This window comes from Nesoenas mayeri, assembly GCF_963082525.1.
Source record: "Nesoenas mayeri genome assembly, chromosome: 2".
NCBI classification, from domain to species: Eukaryota; Metazoa; Chordata; class Aves; order Columbiformes; family Columbidae; genus Nesoenas; species Nesoenas mayeri.
In genome coordinates this window covers 68,490,836-68,515,817 of record NC_137543.1, presented here as the reverse complement: position 1 = coordinate 68,515,817, position 24,982 = coordinate 68,490,836, and the positions used below count along the sequence as shown (strand labels likewise).

Sequence of the window (24,982 nt, the reverse complement as noted above, 5' to 3'; positions counted from 1 at the left end):
AATTTTTGTTCCTATGTATTTCTTGATAAAGGGCTGAACTATTAGACAACACACCTTCTCTGGGTGTTGTATGTAGTTTTGCAGCACTAAGCAATAGGTAGCAAAGTTATTGCAATACTTAGCCCAAGTGTCTCAGTTTATCTGCCCAACCTTTCTAAATAGTCACTGACTGCAAAACACAGGAGCCATTCCAGGAAGAAACCAGAGATCCTTGTGTATTCTCCCACCTCCCTCTTGGGGATGAAGACAGACGCAGAGAGCTGAGCTACTCTGCTCTGCGATCTCTGATGGTGAAACTGCTCTCCCTACTAGCCTGGAGGGGAGAAGGTTTCCAGAGCTGGAAGAGCAGAGCAAGGTGGACTTAGATATGAGATTTGGAGGCAAAGCTGAAATTTTATAACAAGGCACAGGTTTACTGACAAAGCAATGAGGAGCAGCGAGTCAGTATGAGTTGATAGGAGGATTGGGAGGGGGCTGAGGCAGGACTTTTGTCTGTCTCCCCAGAGAAAAGAGGCTTCATGGCCACTGTGGTTGCTGGTCATGGCCATAAAATTCAATCTATTACACCATTTCGATTTAATTGGACATTTGGGCAGGTGGCTTAAACATACTGACAAAGGTTCTGGTCTCGTGAAAATCAACATCAGTGCAAAGGAGGGAGACACAAACCCACATCCCTTCTGAGGGAAGGTGGGGGAGATGAGACATTACAGATCATTTTGCAGGAGCAAGCCAGGCTGCCAGCAGGATTGATACTTTCCCACAGGCACCCAGCAGCACAGGCTGCCTCTAGCCCAGGAAAGATACAGAGGATGCAAATCAGGAGGATATCAGGTTTCATTGCTCCCACGTCTCACAGAAAAACTTCAGTCTCATTTTCAGTTTTTCATTAGGCAGAGGCTCTGTGCTCTGAGCAGAACTTCACATAATGAAGTAAACTGGTCTCTTGGGGGTCTTCACTGCAAAACCCTGCTTTACCAGGGGAGGATGGAGGAGCACACGTCTGAGAGCTTTAGGGAGGGAAATCAGGTGATGCACTGAAGGGGAAACAGATGGTACAGGGGAGAGGCAAACCCTTGTGCTTTATGAGCAGGGGGGAGAAGATGGTTGAAAGAAAGGGAAATGAAGGAAATAGTGAGGCTATTTATAATGGGCTGTAGCAGTGCCTGAAGGGAAGCATCCTGCAGCGCTAAGCATCCCAGTCCTTCCTCCTACATCTTCACCAACAAAATTACCAGTAATGGATGTTACTTGGCAGGTATCCCAAGCAATGCTTCCTCTCAACACATCCTACCAGGACTTTGTCAGGGTCATAAGCAGTAATTTCAGTGAGAGGTAGAAAATCATGTGGCTTAATTGCACTTACTTGTGTTTTCAGGGGCATTCCTGATCCCATACTTCATCGCGCTTCTCTTTGAAGGAATCCCACTGTTACATCTTGAACTGGCCCTAGGACAGTTTCTGAGGAAAGGCAGCATCGGTGCTTGGAACACCATCTCACCTTACCTTGGAGGAGTCGGTAGGTATCTCCAGGTCCCAGCTCAGCTGCAGCTGAGCTCCCACCCACCGTTCATTTCCTACAGACCTGTGCCTGATGCTTGTTAGGATATAAAATTTTTATGATGAGGGTGGTGAAACACTGGAACAGGTTGCCCAGAGAGGTGGTAGATGCCTCATCCCTGCAAACATTCCAGGCCAGGCTGGACGAGGCTCTGAGCAACCTGATCTAGTTGAAGATGTCCCTGCTCATTGCAGAGGGGCTGGACTAGATGACCTTTGAAGGTCCCTTCCAACCCAAACTATTTTAGATGCTATGATTTTATATCACTCCCATCAGGTGTTGCTCAGCACACAAGGGCCTTAAATGCAAACCTCAGAACCTTTGCTGTGGGAAGCATAACAATCATGAGCTCTGCTAGTCAATGCTGCCCCGTTCCAACCATATCCTGGAGCATACACAAGAGCTTCCTGCCTGTGATGCTTCTCACTCCTCCCTCACAGCCCCTCCAGGAGCCAGTCTTCTCTGTCCAGGGGTAGTCAGACTGGAGGGTGGGCAGAAAGACAGGAAACCAGAAACAGGAGCCTGGCATCTCATAAAGAGCCTAAAGCATCTGAGAAAATTCCCTTCCATGAGAGGGTGGCATGATCAGGCTACTGGAGGGATGCTATTAACCTGGCTGGGCACAAGGGGCAATCCACACAGCAGTGTGCATCAGACTGGTGTGCAGTCCTGTACCAGCATTTTTTTTTTCTATTTATTTAATTTAATATATGATGAAAAAACATATATTGTGTCCTGCATACATTGTTAGGTTGCAAAAAGTGAATGGAAGCAGCCATCATTAGGGGGCGGAACCATCAGCTCTACCAGTTTTGAGCCCACAACCTCCTGCCTGCAGGAACAAGGAGGAAACCTCAGATGCTCCAGCCAGGGCTGCTGGACCATGACCTGCTTTAATGGGATTGTCAGCAACAGCCATGCCTGTGGGGGCGTGTGGAAGGAGAAGTGATGAGTAAGAGGGCTTATCTAAGGGCCAGAGGGCAAGCAGGAAGAAATACCAGGCAGCAGGTGGTGCTTCCAGCTAAACCCATGTCCTACAATTAGGCATGTCCATCCTCCCCTTCTGTTATTCTTCCTTCCTTATTGTAGGAGCAGAACAGTTACCAGCTTATGGCATATGTGCATGATTTGGCACAAAAGAGTGCCCTCATGCATGTATAGTCTTATTTGGTCTCTGCTATTGAAATTGTCCCTTGTTGTAGAAAACATATATATATTAGAGCAAAGACTTCAGCCCTAATACTCTACACAATAGGGAGTGCCAGTCTTCTTGGAGCGAGGCTGGTGAACTGGGGGTACTGCACATCAGTGTTTGGCTACTGAGGACACAAACGCCTATCTTTCATGTGAAAATCTCTGGAGGGGGAAATAAATTACCTTGAAAAATTAGGAAACATGAGCATCTAAGAGCAAGTGCTGTGACTGATATTTTTTTCCAAAGCTTTTCTAAGCTGGGATCTTGTGATTTCTGCAGGTGTTGGTTCGTGGATGGTGTCAGTTCTGGTGAGCTTATACTACAACACTGTTTTAACCTGGGTGATGTGGTATTTTGTAAATTCCTTCCAAGAGCCTCTTCCTTGGAGTGTTTGTCCTCTAAACAAAAACAGAACAGGTGAGCATCACTGCTAGTAAAAGGAGGATCACAAATGTCAGAGTCTGGGGGCTAGCAGGGGGAAAAGGGAAGTTTTGTTCATTTTTTATGCTTATGCTATGACACAAGCACCAATTTGAAAGAGTGTCCTCTCCTCTCTGACTATGAAAAAATAGCCCTTTATCAAGACACACGTGACTGCTATCATAAACTATGTCTCAAGACACATGAGATTGTTAACATAATTAAGAACCACATTTATGACTATGTCTTCCAGTAAATGCTGTAAATGAGACTTCTGAGTTTTCATTAGGTGGTGAGGCATTGGTTATGGCTCACCACAAGCTCCTACAGAAACCTTTCATCTCATTTGACATGATGTACTGAGTTGACAGAGCAGGACACCGAGCCCTACTGGAGAACTTTAGTTTCTGCCTGTTGATTGCTGAGACTAACTTTGCACATCTAACAAGACAGCTTCCTAGAGCAGCTAACCAAGAAAACCCTGAGAAGTGACACTTGATCTGGCCTCAAGTTGTGCACATGATCTGGTTTGTTTTGCTGTGAAGAAGCTGGGAGAGCGATAAAAGCCTACTTAAATCCATCATCCTCACAGGAACAACAAAAGCCAGAAAGTCCACAACTCCTCTTCTTGATTTCAAAATGGAAAACGAAATAATGGTGTTGTAAAAACGAAAAAGAAAAGGAGTAGCTAAATAAGCAAAACACTTCTGAGGTAGCAGAGAAACTACTTAAAGAGAAACTCTTTGAGGCTCAGACCAAATACATGCCACCCATTACAAAACCTTTAGTAAGGCCAAAGACAGTGTACCTTAGTAGGATAAGGAAGACTGCTCTCAGTTCTTTAAAATTATTTTTCAGCTCTCTCTTTTATTCAGAGCAGGAGAGATGACAAGTTCCAGCGCAGAGCAAGAAACATAATCTGAGTAAGAGGCTAAGAAAAAAGACAAAACAGCAGAAGTCAACTTTCTTTTGACACCTTAGTTATTCCTAAGGATTATTCTAGAGTAGGAAGACAGTCAGACATCCCCTGTCTTTGTTACAGAAGTAGAGAAAATTATTTTTGTCTTGAGAAATAGGATTCTTTCATTTCTCAGGATTCAGATGTCCTAAGTAGTGAGCTGAACCAATGTTTTCCAAACCTGCTTTGCAGATGGTTTTTTTAAATCAACTAGTTTTTCATACAAAAACCTGCATTTTTGTTATGCATCGCTAAGAGAATATTGAGGAAGTCCTTTAAGCAAGTATTTACAGATATTACCTTTTTTACATCATACATAACAATCCTTTGATGTCTTTCATCACGGTTTCTTTTGCTCTGTTAAGAGGTCTTCCTGTCTTCTTTACCTGAGCTAGCATTGATGGCTCTGCCCCCCAGGGTCAGGTGGCAGTGGGGCCTCTCCTGCCACTGGGGCAGCACCCCACAAACCTCTCCCAGAAATGGGCCCCTCGGTCAATCCTTTCTCCCAAAACACAGCAGAAGGACCCACAGCCACCGTCTCTTCCAGAGGCTGGAGGGTTGTGAGCTGAGAATGGAAGAGCAACACACTGTTTCCTCCATCTACTTGAAAACATTTCAATTAACATCTATGCAGAGGTGTGAGCATGGATCATGCACTGAGCCTGGCTGGGTTGTGCGTGCTCCCCTGGGAACCTCCCCTGGGATTCCTGCTCACAGAAGTCCTGCAAATGTGAACCAAAGAGGCTGACGCTCGGGTCTTGTCCCACTGCTGGGCCGTGACATAGACAGGGGACCCTGGGCTTGGATGTATCTTCAGGTGCCTGAACCTTGTTATAGCTCCACCAACTTGTAGACATATAGGTAAAAAGTTTCATAGTCTCCAACACAATTAGAATTCAGATTTTACCTTGCACCGAGTAGGACAACTTTTCTATTCAGAAAGTTATCGCCTGTAGAAAGGCCGGTGGTGCCCTGGTGTAGGTCTGACCTAAGTCTCAGTCTCAGCCTGCCATGACAGAGTTTACTTGCTGCATGTTACAAACTGGGCAGAAAGGCCAGTTCAGTCCATCTCTATATCTGATTAGGCAGCTCACGAGAGACCATCCTGTCACTCTCCATTAATATAAATTATTGCTTCCTAACTATAAAGCGAGTGGGAAGAATATTACCAGTTTTAAAATTTATTCTCATGCTTGCCACATTTTTTTTTCCAGGGCTGAACGAAGAATGTTACGAAAGTACGGCAGTAAATTATTTTTGGTACAGGAAAACTTTGAACATAACACCCAATATCACTGAGAGTGGCACTTTACAGTGGTGGCTCATTTTGTGCTTAGCAGCTTGCTGGGCAATTGTCTATCTCTGCACCATCCGAGGAATTGAAACCACAGGAAAGGTATGGAAAGGACAGAGAAGCATGTTATCCCACATTCTGGATCTTGCACTCCAGTGTTTCCTCACCAAGGAAAAACCTTCCCCATTTATCACTCTAGCACCATTTCAGTGTGCTCCTTATCTAAGGAAGCAATGACAGTGATACAAGGGGATCAAAATGACACCTCCCTCCTTTCCTATTACAAATGCTTCTGCCCTGCCAGTGTCCCCTCACACAGTTTTAAGAGCAATTTTGTCACAAATAAGTTCTGCTTCTTTTAAAGATGGCAATATTAATGCGTAGCTGTTATATCTAATATTATTAGGATTATATCTTGCAGTAACTTAAATAGGATCTATTAGTGTTACTGTCAGTAACTGTCTGTCTGTCTTGTCCTATTTTAGGCAATTTACGTAACAGCAATATTTCCTTACCTGGTCCTAACTATATTCCTTATTCAAGGACTCACGCTACCAGGAGCCACTGAAGGTCTAGCTTACCTCTTCACCCCCAACGTAAGTATTACTACTACAGTCAGAAGTACTATTTTTCCTTTTTCTCCCCTCAGATCTTGTACTGTATATTAATTTTCCAGCAACTCCTGATCTAGCTCCCTATCCAAAAGCTCAGCTAAGTTCTTTTTTCCTCAGACAAAGCGATATAGTATTTCAACATACTTCAGCAAGAAATGAAGCACCAAAGTATTCAACAGATCAGTAATAAGCATACCAGAAAATACTGGAAAATTTAGTGTAAGTTTGTTATGGATGCCTCGGTCTTGAATGTGTAAGTAAAACTGATGCACTTCAACAGAATCATCTCTCTTTTACACACAATAAAGGTGGGATTTCCCTGTCAAGGCTCCAGAATTTACACAACTGATCTTTTAAGAATTAACAAGGAAAACAACTGAGGAATTACACTGCAAAGTGTAAGGTTTTTTAGGGTTGAGGTTCATTGTCTCCTACCCTTGTTTCTCCATAGCTGATGTTTTCAGCCCCTTGTGGCTGCTCCTGAAAGAAAAAACTGCTTACTGGAGAATATCTTTCTCCTATTTTTTTTCCTCATCTTCTCAAGGGGACAGGAGTCCCAGATCCCTGCATACACTAGCTGTTTCAGCAGGATCTCTTTACACTATCCTTAGTGGCCTGACCTCATGCAAAGTCAAATTGTTCCTCCAAGTGGTTTCTATCAACCATAGGCTCCTCACAGCTCCACCTTCATGCCAAAAAGCTCTGTAAAGTGGTGAGTATAAAGGAAGAAGAGCAGCACCCACTGACAGATGGTCTCGGAGCATCCCATGCCTCCACAGCCACAGTGGTGCTCCTTGCTGCAGAAGCACTGGGTATTTCCCTCCCTCCAACAGCAACACAGGCATTAAGGAAAACTTAATTCAAGAAGACCAGAGAATAGGTTACACGTCAGCCTAGAAAGGGATGAAAGCAAGAGGAAGCTCAGATGAGACTCCACTTTCATAGAATCACAGAATAGTTTGTTGGAAGGGACCTTCAAAGCTCATCTAGTCCAACCCTCCTGAAATGAGCAGGTATGCAGGGGGATTGGACTAGATGATCTTTTGAGGTCCCTTCCAATCCCAAACATACTGTGATACTGTGATCTCCAACGAGACCTGGTTGCTCAGAGACCCATCCAGCCTGGCCTGGAATGTTTCCAGGTGTTTCCACTAATGTTTCCACCTCTCTGGGCAACCTATGCCAGTGTTTTACCACCCTCATTATAAAGAAATTCTTTCCTCATGTCCATCCTGAATCTCCTCTCCTTTAGTCTAAAACCATTACCCCTTGTCATGTCGCAACAGGCCCTGCTAAAAAGTCTGTCCTCATCTTTCTCATAGGCCCCTTTTAAATACTGAAAGGCCACAATAACGTGTCCCCAGAGCTGTCTCTTCTCCAGGCTTAACAACCCCAATTGTCTCAGTCTGTCCTCACAGGAGAGCTGTTCCAGCCCTCTGATCATTTTTGTGGCCTCCTCTGGACCCTCTCCAACAGGTCCATGTCTTTCCTGCATTTTCATCCCCCCACCCTGCAAGCCTGGTGGCTTTGAACACTGTCAGAGCTCAGAAAGGACAACCATGGTCTTTACAGGAGATCAGGACATGCACTTGCACTTTTGTGGGGCCCAGACAGGACAGTAAATGCTTGGTAAAGTGTCTCAATGAAGGAAGCATGTTAGGCAACCAGAACAGCACTTGGCCTGTTGTTGTTTGGTCTCAGCCCGGCTGTCAGGTTTCTCTTGAAGAACTTGGACATCTTTGGAACTTATGATCATTGTGCAGTGAACTTAATGCAAAAACTGGATTTGTGTGTATTCACAAAGCCTGGAGGTAGTGAAGCACTGAAGGGGAGCAGATCATCACAAAAGAAGAGCTGGATGGTTTGTAGACTGGCAGCAGAAGTCAGGATGAAAATGCAACTGCAATCAACCTGTGGTTAATGATTAGTCACTCTGAGGATGGAGTTCCTGGGGACATTCCTGAAGGGCCATCTGAAGACGGTTTTGGCGATGAAACTACATTCTTATCAACGAACATGGAAAAAATGATGCAGCAGCCTGGTAAGTGATATCTGCTATGAGTGTTGTTGTTGCACAGAAAGTAAGACAGAGAGATTTCTTTGTTAAACAACTGTTATGGAGGATTTGGGCATTTCAAGGACTTGAAAAAGATAGTAAGAGTACAATTGCAACATGTCTCTCTTCCCCTTGCCCACAACTGCAGTACCAGCATTGCCTTTTCTTTTAGTTAGTTTAATGAAAAGCTATTCCCACGACTGACATCAGTAAATACAGGGGTTTTTCATATTACTTAACTGTTTGCTGTGTTCTTTTCCTGTCTTTTTGAAGGAAGCTTGTGAAGTTTTAGCAAAATAAAGTAAGAGTTAGCTCACCTACTGCTTGTTTCTGCTTGTTTTAAAAATACAATTAAATTTAAAAAAAAAAAAAAAATCAACCTTTTTGACATTCTGCATTCATTGGAGGCAATCTTTTCCATCTTTTTTCCAACTTTGCAGTGCAGCAGAAAGTGTAGTTTCTTTATAATAGCTGCCACATCCACTCTCTGGTAACTGTTACACCTCACTGTTGTTTTTCAAAATCTGTGAAAGTAATACTTAGTGCTAAAAGTCTCATCTTACCCAGTTTCAATTTCATAATTGCCCAACTGAATTTATTTATTTTTTTTTCAAAATAACCATTGTTTAAGTTCATTCACTTTCCAAGTCTGTATTTTAGTTCTCATTAATAAATATCACAAATAATAAATGCATGCATATAGATTTTAAGTATGGCAGGCTGTGGTTTTATTTTCATGCAGAAATACACAGTCAGCTTTTTGCCATCTGACACACTTTCACGCCTTAAATTCTAGAACAAATAATGACAATTTATTTTATTGACTTTCAGATATGGAGAAGTCAGAGGATTTACTCATGCTCTCTAAATCCTGGGCTACTTGGAAAGTGAAGCTGCCAAGAACTCATAAAGATATTGAAGTTATGCTCACAGACACACAAAGGGAAAGCAGAAGTTGTACAAAGATGAAGCAACGTCAGAGCTAGAACAGAGAATTTTGGAAAGGTTCTTGAAAAAAAATAATAATAATCAGAGGAAGCAGAAAAGGGATCCTATCAAGCATCATCAATGGCCTTTAAAGGGTTCAGCTTTTGAGGACCTGTATGTCAGTTCAGGAATACAAATGTGTCCTTCTCCAGTGTCTCTCACATTTGAAAGAGCTTCAAAGATTGTAAACACCTGGGGCTTCTCTGGAAATGAGCAATTCCACGGCCTTGGCTGGGCAACTGATGCCTGTCCCCAGAGGTCTGCAGCTACTTAATGAGCAGTGAAAAGAGCCAAAAAGAAGAAAAAGAAGGCAGCACGGGCACTAGATCCTACAGTACAGGGGCGATTTGTAATTTTTTCTTCTATTTTGCAGTTTAATTTTGCACCTGATATACTACTGTGAACAGACACTTGAAATTCATTCAAGGTACCTCGTGTGCCCATATTGTTTCTGGCATTAAGGAGAACAAAAATCATAGAATCACATAATGTCCTGAGTTGGAAAGGACCCACAAGGATCATCGAGTCCAACTCCTGTCCCTGCATGTGACAACCCCACAGTTCACACCGTGTGTCTGAGGGCTTGTCCAGTCTCTTCTTGAACACTGTCAGGCTTGGGGCCGTGACACCTCCCTGGGGAGCCTGAAAAAAAAAGAAAGCATTACCTTAATGAACTGCTGCATTACTACTTGTTGGTCACTTGCTTATGAGTAAAGCAATAGCAGTTTTTACACCAAAATTACATCATAGGCAACACAGTTTTTTTAATTTTCTGATTTAGGAAAGTTTCTGTCTGTGTTTCATGTGTTCAAGTAATTAAACATCTCATCACCCAGGGAGGAGAAAGGTGCTTCCTTTCTTCATTACTCCTGTGTGCTTTCATTAACATTCTGGTTGTATATCTTCATCTGCACATTTCTAGCTTCAGCACATTTTTTTCTACTGAAGACACTCCTACGAAACCTATATGCCACATCACTGAAAATATAAATTAAGATTTAGATTCATAATGATTTGCTTAAGAAGAGATAATGACACTGCTATGGCATGCTTGCCTGTCCACTACTTTTTCAAGCTTGGGGGTTGATCAGTATCTTCTAGAGTCAATAAAAGAACTGCATCTAGCACCAAACTAAACTATCTCCAGACTCATTTGCCAAAGTCCCAGTTAGAAAGCCAGATAAGTAACAGCCACATCTATCAGCACTGACAATTCACTTGGCAGCACTTAAACTGCCAAGGCCACAATGAAAATGTGCAACATGAATGTTGAAGTTCTGCATTGCAACAGCAACCTAGTTCTGCACCTGCAGGAGGTCCTACCAATGAGCACTCCGGCACTGGAGAGTTTGATTATGAACTTCCAAAATAAACCTCTAGAAAGGCTTCCCCAAGGTGAAGCCCGGCAGCCAGTAATGGTTGCACATCTCTGCTTGCCTCACCATGTTGTACAAAATATTACACCAGGTCTGCTGTGGTCAAAGCACCGGGACACCTGTGGAGAAAGCATCTGCAACAATGGCGTTCGCTGCATCCCTCCACACTGAAGTCAACCCACCATTCTCACTCTTCAAGCTCAGGCCAGCTTCAGAGAAACACAAAATAATTACATACTTGTCTCTTTTTTCTACAAATACTCCTAGTAGGATCATTCCTACAAACGATCCTAGTAATGTTCCGGGGTTGATAGCACAGGCACGTAGACACAACACAGCAAACACACCATTTGTCCTGCGTGACTGGGATGCAGAGTTGGCTCAGGCTGATATAAAAAAAACCTGAAATACTCTACAGACCCAGTCCTGCTGATTTTTAAAACACTCATTCTTAACTAATCCTGTTTCCTATTTCCCCTACTTGATAACGGATTGGAAAGTAATTCACCTAGTAGGGTGTGAATGTAACACACCACTTTATAGTTTCTGCAGGAAACTAATATTTGTTGAGCAAGTTTACATTTTGAGCATTATTTATGTTTTATGTTTTTCTTTTAGACTGATTTTAATTCCTTCTTAGTGCAGCTATTTAAAAATACATATTATTCTCTGTAATCCAACAATCACTGACTTTTCATTTATCTTCCTCTATCACATCACCCTTACATCAAGATTCAAATGTTGGTCTGTCAATTTCTCCTTTTTCCCTTATTTTTCCTATGTAACCCTTTTATTTTTTATTTCTGTTTTCACAGTACATTGAATTTAAGTCACTCTTTTTAATGAATATCCTATTTTGTCTGATTGGACTTCAAGTCTTTTTAAATTTAAGAAAATTTGGAAATCTATGGAATCACTTTGTGTCCTAAAACAATAAAGGTTTAGTATTTGCTTATACAGTTTTAGGAAGATGATATTATTAAACTGTAAGTTACCCAGTATGTGGATTAACAAAAAGAAGTACATTGAGGAAAAATGCAATGCACTGTCCTCATTGTGTGCCTAGTGCTTATCATTTAGAAACACATTTTTATCATCAGACAGAAGAGGTGTACTATGAAAAACATTCTATAATTACTACATACATTTAAATAGACCAAATTATGTCTTCAGAAACACCTGCTTTACTGACATATTTTGTACTAATTTCCATTTTTGGTGCATTTAGATGGCAACACAACTCACAATTTCACTTGTGAAACAAGAGACGAGCTACAAGAATGGAGAGAGAAAAACAAATTTTAATTCAAGCCTAACACATGCATTTATTCCAATTATTTCAGCTGTACGCTTTGAAAAATCCTCGTGTATGGCTTGATGCAGCTACTCAGATTTTCTTCTCTCTCTCTTTGGCTTTTGGAGGGCTTATTGCATTCTCAAGCTACAATCCACCAAAGTAAGTAGAAGTACAACCTTTACAAGTGGGTTAAATTCTTGCTGCATTTCATGCAGTGTTCTAAAACTTTCAAAATTATTTCCTTGGTATATTTCTAAAGGATCTTAACAGCTGCTGTCTTTCTAAAAGGCGAAACAGATTTTCTAACAGGAAGCGGCATAAAAATAGCTAAAGAAATAAAATGTTTGCAGAAATACCTGAGAGAATGACAAATTAGAGATCTTTTATTTTACCAATTACAACAGATTCCTTTCTTATGCTCAGCAAGTACGTTCAATGTAGACTAACATCTTGCATAGCAAGCTAAAAATAAATAACTATTTTCCATACCCTGGGGAAGATAAATACTGCCTTTTTTTAGTCACTTTGCCTGTTTGAATTCTATTTATAGAAATGACTGTGAAAAGGATGCTGTGACAGTAGCAATAGTGAACAGTGTGACATCCCTCTACGCTTCCATCCCAGTCTTTTCTGTTTTGGGTTTTAAAGCAACCACAGGCTATTGGGACTGCTTGGACAGGTGAGAAACTTGCATTTCGCGTGTTAGACTGTGGTTTCAATGCCTAACTTCGTAATGTGTTACTTGAAAAACATGAATTTAGAGAATTTATTTTCACTGAAAAAGAAAAAGCATCTGTATGGAGGCTTCTATAGAAATAAAAAGTATTATGGCACTGAGGCAAGAATGATCAGGAATAGCATTTCTAAGAAGCAAGACAAATTATAAAACAATCTATTGCAAGTAGTGCATCAACGATCACATCTCGGTCTCAGATTAGCATTAGAAGTAGCTAAAAAAATGACACCTCTTCATATTCCACCAGATCCACTAAATTATTAAATACATGTGGTAGAAATGGTGTGGAGAACTGAAAATATAGGAATAGAATGTTTTAGAGACTGCATCTGCATACAGTGCTCAGGCTTGTATCTGAAAGAGAAGTCATTAAACGTCCTTAATATTTTCTCCTAACTATTTTATATATAAGTCCTCATTTAATATCTTCCTTTATACTGTAAGTAACAGCACAGAAGGCAAACAAAACTTTCTATTAATATCTGAATATATGTAATAGCATTTCCAGCCACATCATCTGCAAACATTTAAACTGAAGATATGTTGGTTTCTCTGGCAGGAACATTATCAGTATCATCAATGAATTTGATCTTCCAGAAGAAAGCATCATGCGACAGAACTACACAGACTGGATTAGTTTCCTAAATTCGTCATACCCAGAAAAAATTGCTGGACTCAAACTGAAAAGCTGTGACCTTCAAGAATTTCTTGATCAGGTACCATAATTACTTTCAACAAAATAACCCTTAAGCAAAAGATGTAGAAGAACTAGTATCTTCATTTTTCTTATAAGTACTTGAACTTCTACTCTACTTGTATTGGATATATTATACATAATCATGAAACAAAACAATTTTTCAAAATTTGTAAAAATAACACTGCGGTGGGACAGTCTGAACCCAAAGCTGCCTGGTACAGCAGGCAAAATTACACATTATTATCACAAAACTAGTCTTCAAAGGAGCTCCTACCTGGAGCCTACCATGGACACTAGATTAGTACAACAGAGGAAACACACCTAGTTGAAAGATTACAGAGAAAGGATGCTGAGTGGGAGTTTCCTAAATCCATATTTAGGAAAGTATATTAAAAAAAATTGACTGTTTGCCTTCAACCACATATATAACCACCAGGAAGGTACCTTACCACAGTCTTTTATCCTTTCCTCAACTTTATCTTCCCTCTAGTCCTCTCCCTTCTCTTTTTCCTCCCCTCTGCACAGAATCTAACCAAGATTTCATTTCTATTTGCTCCCAGCTCCCCTCCCCCCCCCAAAATACATCATGATCCTCTCCTTCTTTTACAATCCTCCTAAAGCATTTTCCCAATCACTAAACACAGGTGTTTCTCCCCTATTTCCTTCTCCAACCTCATTCCACTTGCTCCAGTGATCCCACCCAATCCTGTAACTCTCATTTACTATTCATCCAGTTGTACCGCCTTGTTACAAGTCCTTACCACCTAATGAAGAAAGAATAGGGCTGAGATTGGAGGAGAGAATAAGAAAGAAAAGCTGGAGAAAAGAATTAAAATAAAATCTTAAGACAAAACAGTGGGCACATTTGCTAGAGACAGAGTGTGCTAATACACGAGAGCGTTAACACACAATGACAGTGAAACAGGCTGTTTTACTCACGTGATGGAGAAGTCCAAGGATGACATTCCAGCCCTGACACGAGTCGGTTTCTGTTTTGTCCAGCCTTCTCTGATGGCACCCATTTCTGATTTACAGTTTGACGTAATTTACTTCCAAATTAGAACAACATCAGCACTTTTCAATGCTTGGATTTAAATATCTTTCACCTTGGGAGACTGAATTCAAATAAATCTGGCTGAAATGGGGTTTTTCACTTTTAGCCTTTTCTGCCCTGGTAATTCCGGAGGGTTTTGTGACCCACAGTTCCCCAACTCTTTTGCTGTTAGAGTGGCAATCATACCTTTGTTTACATCTTTTTCTTTCCAGCAGCTATTACATCATAGATTTTTTTTTCAAAACATATTTAAGTTGGTATGAGCAAAACAATTGCTATTTCAATTACAACTCTCGGATCTGCTTTATTCTACACTCATCTTCCTATGCAAGCTAAAATTCTGCTCTATGGTTGTCTACACATTTAAACATATTTAAGTTGGTATTAGCAAAACATTTGCTATTTCAATTACAGCTCTCAGATCTGCTTTACTCTTGATTCATCTTCCTGTGCAAGCTAAAATTCTGCTCTTTGGTTGTCTACACACCTCTGGCTGACCATTTAAAGTTGAAATCCCCACAAACACTCCATTTTCTCAACATCTGGGTGCCACAGAGCCCCACAGGCTGACCAGCACCCTTGACTCCAGGGAAGGACAAGAGTGTGTTCTAATTCTATACAGACGAGAAACTACATTTGCACCATTATAATGTGTATTTTTATCTGTATGTGAATTCTGCAGAGCGTATCAGGAACTGGCTTGGCTTTCATCGTTTTCACTCAAGCCATCATTCTCATGCCAGGCTCCCAGGCCTGGGCCATCCTGTTTTTCATAATGTTGTTCAGCTTGGGCCTTTCTTCTATGTTTGGGAACATCGAAGGAGTCTTCACTCCTCTTCTAGAGCTTCAAGTTATATCTAAATCACTAACCAAAGAGCTTTTATCTGGTAAGATATTTGCTTTGCTTTGTGCAGAGAAGGTGGCTTCTTTATAGATGTGCAAATGGAACCTGCTTAATAATTATCACAGAATAATTAAGAATTTGTAACACAAACTTAGTTATCTCACAGTGTTCATAAGGGCAGTGGATTGTGTTTGCAGAAGATAAGCACACAGATGAGGTAGCAGTTATGGCAGAAGCTGTCAGATGGCAGTATTATTAATATATTGTTCTTGGCAGTTCAGTTTTTATTTAGCTTGCAAGAGCTGTTTCAGTCTGAGAAAGCTTGTTAAATCACTGTTCCTGGAGTCAAGCTCACTCTGAGCTATTGCAGAGATCAGGAAGAGCCTTATCTACACTTGAGCCTTTGGCACTTAAAGTCACTTTAGGGCAATATCAGCTGCTTTGCCATAACCACCTGTGCATGAACTTACCACATTGTCACAATCACACAACAGGTCATTCACCCCTATTTGATTCAAGTTTGTGCTGCTACAGATTATTTCACATTTCTGTGAACATGCCAGAGTAGGAAATTACCACTCGGAAACTGAGGAGCGAGTGCGTGTGAGCCCGTACTTGCACCAAAGCGGGAACCATTTCAAGCAGAGACAGTGACTGAACCCAACCTGCTCCTCAGGAACCAGATTCAGTGAGTCTGAGAAATCCTGCTGCAAAATTGGTCTAGAAAAATCGGTCCAGAAAAATTTCTGGCAGTTTGCAGTAATGGACTAACACTTCCACACAATGTGCCCTTCTAAATTCTTATGGTGAATATTGCAGTCATGCCTTTTTCAGGGTGGCATCTTATTGTATCCCTCCCGTTTTACAGCTTTTTGTGTAGAAACAAACTTACTTACAACTTGACAAGGTAACTATAGTATTTTGAAACTGATTTTCCAGTTATGGAAAGCTTGTTGTAGCTCCATAGAGAGAGAATAAAAATCACTAGATCTAGAGCAAAAATAATTTAGGACAAAAATATACTCACCTAGTTCAGTTCAGCATTTCAGTACCAAAAATATCTTTCTTTCTTCAGGTATAATATGTCTAATATGCTTCCTTATTGCTCTGTGGTTTACACTGGGTTCGGGGAGTTACTGGATTGACATTTTTGACAGCTATGCAGGCTCGTTGCCTCTTCTAGTCATCGCCTTCTTTGAAGTGATTGGGGTTGCATATGTCTATAAAGTGAAAAGGTAAGTTGGAAACAGATGGATTTTTTTTTCTCCTAAGCTGTAAATACATTTTCTTCTCAATCCATGTATGTTGCCTACAAGTATACAATATTCACTTATTTCTGTACGTAGCACTTAACAGTTCTGTGCATGTAGTTATCATTCTTTGCTTCAAGTCTCCTATATTGGTAAAACAGGAGGGATAATCTCTGCATACAACCTATGGAAGGGGGATCCTAAGTTTAAAGCTAGAAAGTCAACACTGCTTATAGTTCTTTGGCCAAGAGGGATTTGCATTGTCTTTCAAATATCCTCTTTTTACTGCCCTTTTGGCTTGTACACTCTTGTATTTTTTGTTTACCATTATTTTTTCCCTTCAAATTTCATAGTAAGCAACATCATAAAGTAGCTCCTCCATATTAAAAGGTTCAACCTGCCTGCCGAGAATCTCCATAGTCACAGACACTAATTGAATTAACTCTTTAGTTCAAAAATTTTTTGCATCCTTTGTATTTGTAAATGTCAGAAACCTTCTCTCTAATTCTTACTGACATTCGGATCATGAAGGTCCTGATATTTGTAGATCAGTTTGTATACCATACAGACAACAAACTTATGATCAGCTAGTGCTGTTGCTTATCAAGGTGTTTCAGTATCATCCCAACTTCAGTCTTAACAGAGGCTATGATTTTAAAAATAAGAAAATGAAGAAAAATCTTCCCTCAGTAACAGCTGAAGTTCCTGCACTCAATTTTCTGTTAAGATCCTTTGTTTTCCCATGTTAAAGGGTGATAACTTCCAGGCTACATCATCATAAATAATTATCACACATCCCTCTTGCTGCATATACAGCTATAGCCTCAATCTTCCGTGATGAAGCAGCAGCAATAAAATCTGGTTTCACACGCTACAACAGACTGTGGATTCCGCAGCACCTGTATTTTCTCTGTTCTGCTCATATACACGTACTTTTTCCTCTTTGTTACTATGGGATATGAGCACAGTCAAATCACTTTTTCCTAGTTCTCCAGAGAATTTCCAGTACCTTCAGTTAGATTAACAGAATTGAAGACAAAACTGGTGTTTGAACACAGGCGCACACACATGCCACAATTCCTATTCCAGATTACAAAACTCTTTCCAACTTGACAGATATGGGTTATCAAGTAAGTATGAAACCTAGAACTGTATATCTACTGTCCATTCAATGTACAAAACTGTACGAGGATGTAAAAGGTCAGCTCTGTGTCCAAACGACTGCCCCTACTGACTGCAGAGGAAGATGGCTCAGGTTGCAATAATTCTGTCCCTGACCTAACTTGAGTTGATTCAGTCTTCTTAATAACAACCTATGCTTGTGCTCTTGGCAATTTTGTCTTTTTAAAACGTTTGATTAGTTCTACAGACCAGCTTTAATATTTTCATCACTTATTTGTGCTTAGAAACCTTAGATTAGGTGCTCAGGTAATACAAACTAACAATGTAAATGGATCATCCATCCGTGGTGGGGATCAATAAATACCTACTTTATTGATATTATTATTAAATAACTTACCACAGACTTAAATAAAGAAGGGTATGGAATAGAAAGGATTTTGGGAGCTGTACCATACCTTCGAAAACTTATAGAAAAATATGTAAAATGTTACACTACTACTACTTAGATGCAACATTATCATAAACCTGCCTCCTCTTCAAAGGTTCAGTAAAGATGTGAAATGGATGACTGGACGAAAACTCAATCTCTACTGGCAGATCACATGGAGGTTTGTTAGCCCTCTACTCCTGATAATTGTCTTCACGGCCTTTGTTACTCTTCAGATCCAGAAGCCGCCAACCTATGCAGCATGGAACCCTGAATATGTATGTTCCTGAACATTTTCAAAACTTTTCTTAAAAGCAAGAATTTTATATTTTTGTCCCTTACCAGATCCTTTAAAATCATTGCTATCTACCACTTACCTGTGCAACTCAGCCTGAACTGATACAATGCTCACAATGAGAGGGCTCCGGTATGCACAGAGGTTTCAAGGTTACACATATTGAAACTATCTTCTGATAACAGGGCCTCTTCTTAAGAAGTCCCACATACACCATACTCCACTTTTTAGAGGTGTTTGTGATGAAGAGAACTGTTGAAGTGAAATTTCTCAGAGCCTCTGTACCTACAGGGTTTTCAGAGGGGGAACAAATGCATGAGCAGAGCTTTAGAGCGGAGTAAGACACACCAGGGATGAAAACGTTTCTCAGTGAGAACTTCCAGTATCACTGGGGCCCCAATGAATGTTTACCTTTGACAGGCAGACAGGGAGGGAGGCAGTGGTCTGAGAACAGTGTTGGTTAATTCAGCACCAGAGGTGCCAATGCTGAGGATGTTTGATCTGGGTGGCACTGGCTCACATCAGTTGCAATTTAGAATCATAGAATCATTTAGGGTGGAAAGGACCTTGTAAGATCTTTGAATCCAATCACAAACCTAACACTCTCAAGTCCATCCCTAAACCATGTCCCTAAGTGCCACATATATACACCTTTTAAACACCTCCAGGGATGGTGACTCCACCACTTCCCAGGGCAACCTGTTCCAATGCCTGACAATCCTTCCTGGGAAGAAATGTTTCCTAATATTCAACTTGAACCTTCCTTGGCACAACTTGAGGCCATTTCCTCTTACCCTAATAATTGTTACTTGGGAGATGACACTAACATCCATCTCGCTACAACCTCCTTTCAGGTAGTTGTAGACAGCAATCAGGTCTCCCCTCAGCCTCCTTTTCTCCAGGCTGAACAGCCCCAGTTCCCTCAGCTGCTTCTCATCAGACTTGTGCTCCAGGCCCTTCACCAGCTTCACTGCCCTTCTCTGAACTCTCTCCAGCACCTCAGTGTCTTTCTTGTAGTGAGGGGCCCAAAACCAAACACAGGATTTGAGGTGGGGCCTCACCAGCACCAAGTACAGGGGGAAGGTCACTTCCCTGGTCCTGATGGCCACACAATTTCTGATACAAGCCAGGATGGTGTTGGCCTTCTTGGCCACCTGGGCGCACTGCTGGCTCATGTTCCGCTGTTCTTGAACAACACCCTCAGGTCTTTTTCCAAAATCCCTCTCAAATACACCCTGTGTAGAGGTTTGAAGATTGATTCCGGCCTTAAACTGCACAAGGATTGCAGTCATCCTCACAGAAAGGTGTCAACCTTCATACTATAAACATGCACACTGACTGACACCTCAAGAAAACGCTTTCTGTTCCCAACAGTACATACACCAACAGTGTATCCTCCAAACATCATTATGTATCTATCATCCCAAAATAAAACTCATAGCCACAGACTTGCAGAAATAGCATTATCACCATTCCCTCCCAATCATTCAAATAAATCTTTCCAGTTTGGCAAAGAGCATATTTGGTGATTGCTGAAACCAAGCAGGCTTTGAGTACCTCAGAGAATAATCAGAGCCTAACCAAGGGTGGGTACATCCCTAGGAGTACCTCACACTTCCAGCTATAAATCTTTGAAAGTATGAAATATTTACCGCCACATTTATACCCACAAGAAGGGTGTACAGAGGACACGGCTATCAAATGCTATTGTAGAGCAAGAGCAAAACTTTTGCTATCCTTACTGTAGCAGCACAAGAAAATGCATATAGAAATCACAGCAAAATGCAAGTGTACCTACCAATTATTCGGTGTGCTTGTTTTTTATCTCCATAGGAAGGCTTCCCTATGAAAGAAGAGAAAGTTTATCCACCTTGGGTACGGGCCATCTGTGTGCTGTTAGCCATCCTTCCTTGCATGTTTGTACCTCTTGTAGCACTCTTCCATCTGATCAAACGAATGCGCAGAAGCAAGGACCCAAACTCTGTACCACCAGAAGTGTTTTCATGTCAGGGGGCTAATAGGAACTTTTCTCATCTAAAAGAACAAATACCCATTGTATCTGTCTGTAAGTAAAGATAAAACAGCCTTTGTTAGACAAGATCAGTTGTAGTATGGTATCATTCAACCAACCAAGTTTATGCAGTTCATATGTTACGGTCCATCATTAGCCCTCTATAACAGAGCTGCTATGCTTCTTTTATTCTCAACTAATTTCACATCAGTTAGATTAATCTTGTCCCTCCTACATCCTGTGCTGAATCCTACATACTGAGTACCAGGCCTATTGCTTTAACCTTTTCACACTTTACCAACGCCACGCCTCTGTCCAGCCAGGCTTTAAATTTGGAAAGCCTGCTAGTTATTGCAAGCATCCTCTGTCTTCCTTCATTTCTCTTGTAAATAAACAGTCTGTTCCTAAGGAGCAGCAACCTAAAGACTGGAACACAATCGCCTACGGTTTCATTCACTGACTCCCCTCTGAGAGATGTAGAATGGAAGCTCTTGAAGAGCAACAACTTCTTTTGTCCACTACACTCTTACTTTTTGTAAATCCCTCTATGCACTTAAATAGCATTAATTTTATGATTATTTCATACTCTCAAGCATTGCAATGAGCAAAAATAAAGCATCAGCAGTTAAAAGAATGTACACTAAATAAACCTGAGTAATTAATTTAGTACAAATATTTTACCTTAATATATTGCAGAATTTATTGTAGTGGCAAATAACGTGAAAACAAATGTCCCCATTTTTTTCCCCTTAATTTCTCATACTGAACACAGTAATTGAATACTGTAATAAAGGTGCAGATATATGTAAGCCTCAGCGAGCTGCAACCTTACATGACATGCAACGAAGTTAATCTTTCCTTAAAAGCAGGTTTTCCTGTACTTGCCTGCAGATCCTGGCCACTTTGCAGTGATGGGAGATGAGGATTCCTTTTGCCTAAATACCTTAGCAACCAGCAGCCTCTGGAAAAATACAGAGAAAGCATGTGAGAATAAGGTATGACAAAGCCTTTAGGCTAATTGAGAGAGTCAAGGAAAGAAGAGGAAGTATGCACAGCAGTTACCAGGCCAGAGCCTCTGGCCCTTCCACTTTGTGGGATGAGTAATATCACCTGTGAAACAGTTAAGTGCCTGGGCTCCGCATGGTTTTACGTCTAAGAGATGTGGACTTGACCAATGGTCTGCATGATGATCTTCAGCAATTCCCCATGGCAGCTGCCAACAGCCCCCTGCCTTCCAGTCAATAGAGAGGCAGGTACCTCAGCAAGGAAACACAGCTTCTGTCAGCAGAAACCTCACAAGTCACAAGGGTCCAAGCAAACTTCTTGCTGTCCCACAGCTGTGCACTGTAATGGCTGCTGACAACGACACTGAAGATTTCAATTGCCGCTCTGCCTGCTGCAAATTAAATTTGAAAGGTTATGGGTAAAAAAGGCTTATGTCAAGAATTAATAATCAAAAAACCCCAATATAATTGGAATTTTGAGCATATATCCATTTAAAGCTGTAAATACTTAAACAAGAATTTTTAATTAACTAAAGCATACACTCTATATTCGTGTCTCTGACTACAGATAGCTAGATGTTCGTTAGTCATATATGCATAGTATATGCAGCAGGTTTAACTATTACAGACTAACTTATACAGACACAAGCTCAGAAAATAATTAACCTACATATACAAGTCTTTTAAGTCTACAAATCTATCATCTTGAGTCACTGTCATGGCACTCACAGATTTCTTGACTTTTGAGCTGCCCCTTCCCATTCACCAAAGGAAGACTTTGTGGGTCACCAGACACACAGTTCAGCCTGGGACATGACCCAGGGGGAGGACAATTTTTAAGCTCCAGTAACTACAACTACAGCAGGGAAACACGCTAACTACAGTTACTGTTTAGCAAAAGTAAGCATGTAGAAAACGTGTCGAGCAACTCCTGCAGGACTCTTGCTTTCCTATTCTCAGATGTGACCTCTATTGGGACTCCTGTGCCAGAACTGTAGCATTATTCCAGTAAAATTAGTGCTACGATCTTCCCCTTCCTATTCATATAAAGTACGGCGTCTTCTAGCTATTTTTTTTCTCTTGAATAGCATGGCTGACTTTGTTACTTGAGTAAGCACATGCATGAAAATATGAAACTGACTCTGTGTCGAAGGCTTACACACCAAGCATTTTCTACTTCTGCTCACTCTCCTCCCAATCTTTTATCTACATATCCCATCAGATCTTCTTTGCTGTGAACTCATACTGTTCAGAGAGACAAGAATTTTCTAGAATTGTCTAGGCTGTAAGTACACCCTGGATTCTTTGGGGGTAAATCTGTAAAGGACACAGACACAAGCATGGTGATGTCCAGCCTTAAGCAGAATCCACAGCCCTAAGACAAGAAGGTCAAGCACCTATTAAAGTAAGAAGTCTCAGAAGGAGAAGAAGTCTCAGAAGGAGCATTGCAATAGCACTATGAATAAGGTAGCATCTAAATGATCATAAAACAACAAATAGAGAAAAGCTGCAGAGAGAAAAGCATATTCCTTCTGGAACACAGACAATTCCCTACATTGCAAAGTTTGATACCTACCTCAAATTGAGATTCACAGTCCAAAATCCCCTCCCAAAAGGAAGCAGTGGGGAGAAGGATGTGTTTGATGGACACATGCAGATGCTACGATTTCCTCTGGAGGCTCCTGTCAAATTCCTCCCTTCCAGCCCTGCACAGAGACACTAAAAAACAACTTTTCAGCCTTATCACGCTTCTTCCCCTTATAAAGCCCCACAGCAGGCTGACTTGCACAGTGGTTTGCAACACTTGCACAGGGCACTTACACCGAGTGGCTTAGCTCTCAGTTTCTTACCTTCTCCTAAATACCAAGACAACCTTCACCTTCCCCTAACCATGAAATCTTTCGCAATTTTCCCAGCTTCCTAATGATTTTTGAAAAGCCACATTACAGGTTCAGAATGCTCCTAAGATAATTCTTTAGTATTTCCAGATTCAAGTTATTAAACCCACCCAAACACTTCCTGTCAGCAATTGCTGTTTAATGTACTACCTTGCTACCAATTAAGTAGAAAACATGCTACTACTATAATACAGCACATTTTTTATTTTAGAACAGTTCCTTACAAAATAGCTTTATGGAATATTTCTACCTTCCCTACAACACAGACATCTCATTTTATAGCATCAAATCTATGCCATTGCTGTGGTTAATCCATTCCTTTCAAATACACTCACAGGGATTTTTCAATTATACTACACCGTAGCAGCAAGAAAGTTTCTACTACACAACTGTAAGGTCATCTTTACATTTCCAAATTCTCCATTTGCTAAAACACACAGTAGTTCCAGTATTATTTTCACTTGCCTTCTTAAATGGGAAATATCTTAAAATGAAATAGTCTTCTCATGATTTCTGAATTGTATTTGCATCTGTTTACAAATAGCCTTCAGGAGCAGCAGTTACTGTTTAAAACTGACGACTCAGCAAGTAGTTCTGGGGAAAGGCAAACATCGGCTCAGAGGATTGCAAGCATTGCACTTTACACATTTTTATAAAATTACACCTTCAACTGAGACCACATTGGCAGTTTATCACAGCATCCATTGTGATACAGAGCAAAAGTGGGCTAATCTAAGCCACTGGTGAAGTTTACATTCCCTCTGTTCTTCATGTTAGAGCATCCTAGGGAAGCCACATAAAGACGCAGTGATGCTGGAAACAGGACCCGTTGTTCTGAGCCTTAAGGTGGCAAGAAGCCCCATCCTTTTCCAGAAGGGAGCATGCTGAATGACATCAAAAACTTCTGTCTTTAACATTAAAATTACAAAATAAAACATGTCTTGGCTTACATGGAAAACCTGAAGTTCAAAGTCTCATAACAACCTTGTTCTTGGCTGGGAGGAGAGAGTTTTTCTTCTAGTCCTTCCCAGCCCACCTATCTGCAGTGCTTCCTGAAACACTCACCAGTTCAGCACAGCTTGTGCTTCAGTGATCTACCGCTCTTATGCAGGACACTGTTCTGATCACCCTGGAAGTTTGTCGTAGCACAGCTGTTCACTGCAGAAAGGCTCCCTGCCCTTCCCAGGGGCTCCTCATCCCCAAAAGGGATTTGTGCTGTAGGATCTTGACTCATGAGGTACCTTTCAGGCTGCTCAACCCCTGTTCCAGACCATTATTTTCAAAACAGGCATGCTCCTTGGCTCGCAGGAAACTACTGGGCTCCTCTGCCTCAGCCTTCTCTGAAGGTTCGTGCAGAACACAGTGACCAGGACAAAGTAAGTGTGCATTCATCCCCAGTGCTGCCCACCAGCACAGCCTTCCTCAACATGACCTCTGAAGGTCTCTTCCAACCCGAACTGTTTCTATGACACAAAAAATCCACAAGGCCTGTGCAATAAGCAGCAAAGAGTCAAAGTTTGTATCACCCACAACTACTACAGCAGGAGATGGGAAGCGAAGCAGGAGAAAGTTCAGGTAAAGGGTGATCAGCCACAGGTAGGAACAGCTCCAGCCAAAGTGTGGGAAGTTCTCCAGGTGCTCAAGTCTCATCCCTGACAAGGCCCTTGTTGGAGCATCTCATTGCCTCTCCCTTCCAATAGGGAGGGATCCAATAAAATGAAGATTCCTGCACCACCAAGCCTCTCTTTTGCAAATTTGTCCATTATATTGTCCTCTCACACCAACACAACTACAGAACATTCTGGGGGACAGGGGGTTTTAAATGTTTGATCTGCTGTCTGGGGAACAACTGGGCTGATCCTCATCTGCTCCCTGCTCTAGTAGGA

The 24,982-nt window shown here is 41.2% G+C and overlaps 1 protein-coding gene across 1 annotated transcript in view; it reads left to right on the top strand.

Moving 5' to 3' along the window:
- The window catches only part of LOC308053299 (sodium-dependent neutral amino acid transporter B(0)AT3-like), a gene marked incomplete at its 3' end in the record, with an annotated part of 33,359 nt that overhangs the window by 8,155 nt on the left and 222 nt on the right, over positions 1-24,982 (top strand). The window contains exons 2-13 of the mRNA XM_080364155.1: positions 1,379-1,519; positions 3,036-3,173; positions 5,349-5,530; positions 5,914-6,024; positions 11,805-11,917; positions 12,309-12,437; positions 13,054-13,210; positions 14,928-15,132; positions 16,165-16,324; positions 18,004-18,166; positions 20,017-20,248; positions 21,086-21,189. Coding sequence (XP_080220281.1) covers positions 1,379-1,519; positions 3,036-3,173; positions 5,349-5,530; positions 5,914-6,024; positions 11,805-11,917; positions 12,309-12,437; positions 13,054-13,210; positions 14,928-15,132; positions 16,165-16,324; positions 18,004-18,166; positions 20,017-20,248; positions 21,086-21,189 — 1,835 coding nt within the window. The remainder of the gene's footprint in view (positions 1-1,378; positions 1,520-3,035; positions 3,174-5,348; positions 5,531-5,913; positions 6,025-11,804; positions 11,918-12,308; positions 12,438-13,053; positions 13,211-14,927; positions 15,133-16,164; positions 16,325-18,003; positions 18,167-20,016; positions 20,249-21,085; positions 21,190-24,982) is intronic.